The sequence below is a fragment of the Miscanthus floridulus genome, chromosome 5 (assembly GCF_019320115.1).
Source record: "Miscanthus floridulus cultivar M001 chromosome 5, ASM1932011v1, whole genome shotgun sequence".
In the NCBI taxonomy this organism is placed as follows: Eukaryota; Viridiplantae; Streptophyta; class Magnoliopsida; order Poales; family Poaceae; genus Miscanthus; species Miscanthus floridulus.
Window position 1 is genome coordinate 101,485,443 of NC_089584.1, and position 8,298 is coordinate 101,493,740.

Genomic DNA, 8,298 nt, shown 5'->3' on the forward strand with positions numbered 1-8,298 from the left:
TTTCCTTTCATCGTATCCTCTCAGTGGTGCCTCTTTGGTAAAATCACTTTTGCTCTCAACTGGGAACCTCTCATAAAGAGCTTCCTCAAAGAAATCAGGACCAAGAGGACCCTCCCACCCCTAGGTAGTTTTCTTCCCCTTTCCTCTCCCTCTGGACGACCCTCCAGACATTGGTACTACAACGAAAGCAAATGCTGAGGAGTGTTCTTGTTCCTTATTGTTTGTGTGAATGAGAGGGAGTGGGTGGTTATTTATAGGTTGAGAGGAGGAATGGAGGCCTGTCAATGTGCCATGTCAGCGATCCGTGTGCCTCTTCACCTCAGCCCTTGGATCAAACAGTCATAAGATGGATGATGGAGATAGAGTTGAGTTGTGCTTCCTTGCATGTTGTCCGTATATCTGAAAAGTCTATGTTTATTGTCTGAAAAGCATAGATTCGTTGGTAATCCTAGATTCTTCTACACAGCGTATGTACAAATATTCCTAGATTATACACGTAATAAATTTATAGTTAATATGTGTACTACATTTGTGCCTTTGTACAAGTGTAGTATGATTAAAGGTTCACGCAAAAAATTCGCAAGATACGGTCTTGTATTAGGAGCATCCACAGTTACAAACAGAGACATCAATATATATTCCAAACATTTAATCATCCAACGAGCATAATGCAACCACAACGAATATCACAACCAACATAATATGTCATGCAAAGTCCAAATAGTCCACAATGTCCATACAGTCCCGAATAGTTCATAGTAACACCTACCACGTCCATCACTGTCTCCTACTCTTGCCCCTACCCTTGTGACCCAGAGCGCTGGTGCCTGAAGTGTAAGGGTCACGCGGACGGCGTCGTCTAGTGCCTAGAGGTGGTGTAGGATGAGTCGATGGAGCGTCATGGAGCTAAGAGGGCCCAAGCTCATCGTGTCTCTTGTCCATGTCATCATTGTCGTCGTCCTCCTCGTCCTTGTCCCCATCCCCTATAGCTGCTTGACTAGAGGAACCCAAGGCTCCTCTTCCTGTGGAAGGATCGTACACGTCATGCGTCGTGTTTGTCCTGCAACCACAACGACCAGCCGCACGGCGTAGACGACGTGACAGGCCCTGTTGTACAAAACTATGTTAACTAAAAGAATATAACGTATTAATGATTTATTTGAAAGAATATTTTAAATCTTACGTCTAGGAAGCCAAGTATGTAGTCGTCATTGACTCTCGACCGAACGCGCTCGATCTCTTCAACTGAGCTTCTTAGTGTATTGCCCTGCAACAAAGTTTTCAATAATAAGACTTTTGAACAGATAGCATTTAGTTTTGTTTTCTTTTGTACAAGAATGTAACTTATTATAAGGGTTATACGGCTCGAAGGTTGCAATAAATACAATAGATAACTCCTAATGTCGGTCCAAGAACGCCTAATGTATTGTTATGTAACTCAACGTAACAAAATAAGGCGATTGACTTACCACTCTGTCCAAGATCGGTCATGTCTCCACCTGCCTTCCTGCACGAGTGGACTGGTCGTACGTCGTGTCTTCATTGTCGGAGGACTCGATGTCGGCGTAGTCAGTTTCGGTCCACTGTAGCCTGAGCCTGCACCGTATCGAACGCTGGTACCAAGCTTGGTACCGCCTGAACTCACGGTTCATGTGCGACTCGTTGTTGTCATCCAGGTTGTCATGCATCTCCTCCCATTCCTCAATGTAGGACTGGTGGTGCCTCTCCCAGTCAAAAATCTTCTTGTTCCTCTGACGATCCAGCCTGCACGTATGTCATCGTTACATTAATCCACGTACGTGGCACCATATTATAAGAAATGGACCATCATCATGAGACATTTGAAATATCAAAACACTTACTTGTGTAAGTCAATGCCAGTCGAGAACAGAGGCATAGGCCAAAGCTGTCTCACTCCAAATTGGCGTGCAACCCTATCTGGCAGGTGGTACTCGACAGCATAGAAGCAGATTAGAGGGCACCTCATCCTATAGAAGTAGTTGTTGGCCCCACAGACGTTGTTCAGCTGAAAAGGAAGTGCGTCCTCTCCACCATACGACTCCCACTCCACCTGCAACATGTCCAAATAAGATGTTAGATGGTATAATAATCCTTTTCAAAGCAGCATAGAAAATAAAATTTACTTACACTAGACGCCGTCAGCGAATCTAGCTCGTTCGTGTACTCAATGTACGCCCGGTCTATCCTCGTGTGCGGAACCCTGACCTGGTCCCAAAGGTACGCCCACGTTGGCTGGTGACTTGGAGGCTGACCTTGGAACCACTTACGACGAGCCAGAACCTCTGGACGACCAACTGGAAAATGAGCCCACATCCACAGCTGTAACAGGTACACGCATCCACCAAGTGACGGGTTCATCGTAGACCGACGACACCCCTCGCACAGCTGCCGGTATAGAAAACACAAGACTACAAAGCCCCAGCTGTACTGACCCGCCTAGTCCCAGTCACCGAGGCAGTGGATCCACATCCAGGACGCATTGTCACCCATCGCGTCGGGAAAGAGAACGCAAGCAAAAAGGTGTAGGATCCACGTCCGGCAGTAGTACCCAACCGTCTCCTCATCTGCCTCCTCGGGGCACTGTGCGAACTCTGTACGTAGCCATGAGATGGGAACTCTAGAAGTGCAAGCCCCTTGCTCGCCAAGCTCACGCCCAAGGAAGGCCTCCACTCGTGCTCTCCAGCCCTCTAACCTGCACTGTCCGGTGACTGGATTCCCATGAATCCTTAGGCCTAGCATCTTCTGACAGTCCTGAAGCGAGACTATCATCTCCCCGAAAGGTAGGTGGAAGCTATGAGTCTCCGCCCGCCACCTATATTTAAGACCAAGCAAGATTACTTGTCAAAAAGTCAATCGCATGAACAAATAGCCATGAATGGAGCCAATGATTCACTTTAATACCTGTCTACCAACGCAGTTATCGCCGCTGAGTTGAACTTGGGCAACCCACGACGAACCTGAAAGGAGATGACATCTAGGCTAGCTCTTTGCAGGAAAGGAGTGTACCTATCGTTGTACCGAATGTCCAAGAACCCACTGTGGGTCCTAGAACGAAGGTGCGGAAGGTCCTGCATCGAATAAAACATAGTCACATGTTACTTCACGAACACATGTACGAATAAAACTTATAGATTATTACCTGCCCCAGCACAACAAGACATCCTCGGTGGGTCTCCTCGTACGTTGGATCCAGCAGGTGGAATTGCTCCATCCTACAAAAAAGTAAATGAATTAGAATTGCAATGTACAATGAAACATGAACTTATAAATGTATAAGTAATTGACACAAATACAAGCATAAATTGAGACATGCATAATTAAATATATGAATAAGACAAATATAAAATAATACTATAAACCAATAGTCCTACCTCACTAATCTGCCAACGGCAACTTCGTGAGTTATGGCCAAGTCTACTGCACTTGCCGCACTCGTACTGCTCGGGATCAGTAACAAATAGAGTTCCTCTCCCACGCCTAGTTCTTCCGGGTATCTGATCCATAACCATCCTATGCCTCGTCCTCGGCTTTGATCCACGCTTGTTCCAACGGTAAGCTGGATCCGCAATGTACTTCGGCCCATTATATGGAGGCCACTCTCTAGGGTCCCGGAAAGGCACGAAGCGGGGGCTCTATGTGTTCACAAGCGTGTTGACATTGAACTCATGAGGTATCCTCCTCTCGATATTATAGTTACGATGCCTAGCTGCTGCCACCAAATGAGAACATACAAAGTGGTATTGCCTTGGTTTACCACAAGTGCACTTGAAATCTTGGAGGACAACCACATGTATCCTCGACTCTCGGACCTCGCCGTCGGACGTTGTACCGCCCCTATGCTCGACCTGATAAGTCCCTGTGACGTGGTCAAAGCATGCAACCTCATGTGTGCCAGCCCTTTCTCTTACCTTCTCTAGGTGTGCCTTTGATTTAAGAGCCCATATCTCTCCATCACTCCTCAACTGCGATTTGGATAAGAGCCCATATTGGCCGTTCAATAATGCATAAGGCTTGTTTGGATAAACTTTAGGCCACTTTAGCTCTTAAAGCTCCAAACAGATTGTCAATTTAAAGTTTAGTCAACATCACAAAATTTTACTCCTTAATTTTATTCAACTAAATTTTAGACCATAAGATCCAAATATAGCCTTAGTAAAAACGGTTATACAACACCATATTTAGAAATGATTTGCCAAGTCTTGAAACATAATTAACCAATTTTCAAACTGGTAACTACATTTTACTACCCATACAAGTTTACACGCACATGTAAACCGATAGGAGCGTGGGGTAGTATAACATTGTCAGAAATCTTTAGCCCAAAATGACTAGAATCGCTAAAACTTGTCTTCATATTTGTTTGTTTCTGTTTCTATTTTCACTGTTCCTAAAAACTCAATAAATTCTTGAAAGCGAGCCTGGTAAACAAGAAACAATAACTTCCGCTTCTGTAACCTTCCATGCTGAATCTGCAGAGTCCAAGGACGAGAGGTCAGTGTTCAAATCAGATCACAGGTCCTCTTGAGTCGTTCGAGCCGCATTTCGCCTATCCTTCTGGAACGTCCCAAGATGCCTTGTGCACGTAACCGTACAAGCACAGAGGCACCAACAAAAGGGGAAAGGGAGCCCCGGCCGCACAGTTGTAGTGGGAGTGACGCTTTCTGCTCCCACAGTCCCACTTCATGGCGTCAAGAGCACGGCCACCAGTTCTCCGTCAGTCGCCGAGTCACTATCAGCGTATCGCGCTCCACCACAGATTTGAGATTCTTGTGTGGCTTTGGCCTACGTCTGCCATGGCCAAAAAAGAAGAAGAAAGAAAGATATGAGGCCACAGCGCCAGCTTAACGTGTGTTTCATTGCATGGTAACTTGAGATATGGAGACTTGAGAGGCTGGAGGTCAAACCGACTAACCGAGCGTATCATGGACGCTTGTGCCTCTCAGCTCTCATCCGCATCGGCCTCATCACTCATCGTTCATCAACCACGCATGCAACCAGCCTCCTGCTGCAACGACATACGTATCACCACCCCCATCTGAAGATAACATAATCTAACCCCGTAGCTGTACTTGTACGTATACGTCACAGAACAGATAAAGCCTAGCTGCATCGGCATCGGCATCGGGTGATGGATGAAGTCGGCGTCGTCCGTGGCCTCGTGTCCGCGCCCCCGCCGCAGGTTCTCGCGCGGAGTCGCGATACATGACGATGCCTACCAGGCTACCAGCAGCGGCGAGCCTCGCCACTCGAACTCGAATAGCTGTTTGTTCCGCTAAAAACACAAGTTGAAAAATAAGAACACAAGTTGAAAAGTATCGTTGACTAATTTATTGTGAGAGCACATCGTTGAAAAAGTACGGCTCATAAGACAAGTCAACCGGACAGTCTAAAACAGATACTACGCGACACGGCGACACAGTGACGCGATCCGAGTCTGCCATTGGTGTGCGCGCGCGTCAAACGCGACGCTTCTGCAAGACTGCAGTCCCAGCGAATGAACGCCACAAAAATAAAGAGCAGCAGGGTGAGCGTCCGTGCTGAACTGCCGACACCATCACACCAACCTCGCGCTCTGATTCGTCGCAAAAAGAAGATGAAATGGCTGCGCGCAGCGCAGAGGAGGCAGCAGATGGATGGATGCAGCGGAAAGTGGTAAAAACGACGTCAGTCCGCGAGGTGAAAGACGCCAGTGCTTGTCTGCTTGATCCACATGCCGTGTTTTTATCATGTCCCCTCGTCCGATCCGCAACGAACTAATCACGGCGCGGAGCGGTTACCCGCACCAGCTTTGGATCCCGCCTTGTACCTGTGGCGGCTTTTGGCTAGTCGCCTGAGAAACTTGTCAAGAAAAAAAAAAGGCAATCACACCTGCAGAACATGAAATACTGATAGTGCTAGTTAATGATTTCCTTTTGGAAAAACCAATGGAATGCATGAACAGTGAAGTGATGTCAGGTGCTCAATAATGCAGCGCTCGGGCACCGGACATTCCCAAGCGACCAACATGGGCTGACGCTGATCCGTTCCTGCTCTGCTTTCATGTGCGACCACAATTGGAGAAGACGGGTGGTGTAGTGGTAGTATTTGAAACGGGTGGCTCGTGGCTGCGTGGACTGCACAGAATCATTTTTTTGGGCATCCAGGACAGCAGAACGTGGTTTGTCCAATTGTTCCATTTCAAAAGGGGGGAGGAGTGCCACGTTGACAGGTTTGTTCCCCTGTCAGCAGATTTTAGTAGGATCCCATTGTCTTGCTCTGACCAGGCTGTGTTCCATCGAAAATAATGTGTGTCAAATCGCAGGATTGATCGCAATATTCCTACTCAGGCCATATACAAACAAACCAAAAGAATAAAAATACAAAATTTTAAGGTGATATTTCATAGTAATCATGATGACCACACAGTCCATTGTGCTAGTATATAGAAGGAAAACATATGTATGACCATCGTCTGGCATCACTCTTGCAACAATTTTCGTTAGCAAGCGTAGTGCTCCAGTATATTTAATCCATTTTTCTCCTCCTTCGGTGGAATTAGACCGTCACATTAGACTTTAGTCTAGGGGCACACAACGTTAGCCAGATTTTTCCTTTTTAAAAAATTCTCAACACATCTCAGTGCCATCCATAAAGTTGGCAACTGCCCACCAAACTGTACGCGAGCTTATTGCGTCCCAGAACAGAAAAAAGGAGTCAAAGTACACCTAATGCCAACAAAGAAAAAAATGTTTTAAACATAAAATAGGAGCAGCCTACGGAAGAATCTAGAAACCATAGCATTAAACGCGCGTTAGACTGGTCTCTAACAACGAACTCATATGGACACCCAAACCTAAAATAGGTAGCAAGAGATTCTAAATTAGCATCCAACAGAGTACCTATACGGGAGACCTATTTTGAGTTGTCTGAGAGGCACAACCCAAATATGGGCATCCTCTCTCCTGAAAACCCATTTGCAGAAATGATTCTCTTTTGGGTCTTGTTGTTGGAAAAGATGTCAAATAGGTGTTGAATCTTTTGCCTGTAACGCTACCCAAAGGACGAATGAGTCTTGTATTTTGGGTGTTGTTGTTAGAGATAGCCTTAGGACAGGGTCAATTCATATCATCATAGCCATAAAGGACAAAAGCTACAACAAGTCTCTTCTTCCTCTCTGAAAAATAATAAGAGCTTAGGTCGAGTTCAACTAAGATGATTGATAGTTGCTAAGCCTTTGACAGGTCGATTTGGGTAGATTAGCGTTCTAATTGCTTGGGCTGCCTGTTGTTTACGACGTTCGAGAGGATTCTTCAGCTTTACGGAGCAGATAACGAACCCTATTTACACATGCTGAATAGATAAGTAGTAGTAGTAGCGGCCAAAGTAAAAGTAACTACTAAGCTACGAAGCACACGTTCAGCGTGATGCAGTATTAAAATTTGCCGAGGGCCCGGATCCTTTCGACTTGCCGAAATCGCACGTAAAGTGGCAAAAGAGCCAACGAAGCACGAGAAATCTGTGAACAGAAATAAAAATGACAGAGAAGTTATGCAAAAGAGAAGCCAAAAGAAGAAAAAGATTAGCACTAACAATCGCCTGCTGACTCTGATCTGACGGCACCACTCGGTTAGTCAGTTCGACGCCTCTGCGTCAAAACACTGCAGGTTTTGTCCCGCTTAATTCAGGCCCGCTCCTTTTCTCCATCATTTCGTATGTTTTTTTTTGGGGGAAAAAAAGGAACCGAGGCTCGCTGTCAAGCTACAGGCGATGAGCCGACGAGACAGGCACAAATCGAGGCGATTTGCGTGCGTGCTCGCCCATGCAGATCTGCTTCGGCATCATCACCGTGTCAGGGACTGCTACTACTACTAGTAGTTACCGCACCGCACGCGCACGGCACCACAGTCCACAGCCGCGCCGCCGCCCCCTGGGCAGTCGGCGTCGTCGGCCATGCCATGCCACGTAGGAGGAGGAGCACGCAGGTTTTCCCCGCCGTCTCGGTTGAACTTGAAACGACTTGCTGGTGGGCGGTGGCAACCGCCACCACCAGGTGAGCGCGAGGATGGATGAATCCGCGCTGTAGAAACGACGAACGACCAGAAAATTACACGGAGAGTCTCAACCATGTCGGCAAATACGTCCAGATTGCGGTCGTCCATCGGTTCAATTTTTAAGGCCAGCCAATCGTCCGCGAACCTCCAGAGCGACGCGGAGAGCTACGGCAGGTGACCGGATCAGGCAGCTTCGTCGTGACCGCAGCGTTTCCGCGGCGCGCGAGCTGTACCCCTACTGCGCGAC

The 8,298-nt window shown here is 47.0% G+C and overlaps 1 protein-coding gene and 1 long non-coding RNA gene across 2 annotated transcripts; both read right to left on the minus strand.

The window, feature by feature from the left end:
- Positions 1–715: 715 nt before the first annotated feature.
- Positions 716–2,829, minus strand: LOC136452791 (protein MAIN-LIKE 1-like). Its single transcript, XM_066453384.1, has 5 exons — positions 2,149–2,829; positions 1,863–2,071; positions 1,470–1,764; positions 1,184–1,267; positions 716–1,107 (listed from the first exon to the last, which is right to left on the minus strand). The coding sequence occupies exons 1-3, from the start codon at positions 2,377–2,379 to the stop codon at positions 1,488–1,490; spliced, it is 717 nt and encodes a 238-aa protein (XP_066309481.1). The 5' UTR covers positions 2,380–2,829; the 3' UTR covers positions 716–1,107; positions 1,184–1,267; positions 1,470–1,487.
- A 1,303-nt stretch (positions 2,830–4,132) lies between these two features.
- LOC136450347 (uncharacterized) lies at positions 4,133–8,243 on the minus strand. Its single transcript, XR_010758315.1, has 3 exons — positions 7,591–8,243; positions 4,934–6,285; positions 4,133–4,809 (listed from the first exon to the last, which is right to left on the minus strand). It is a non-coding gene; the product is annotated as an uncharacterized lncRNA (long non-coding RNA).
- Positions 8,244–8,298: the final 55 nt, after the last annotated feature.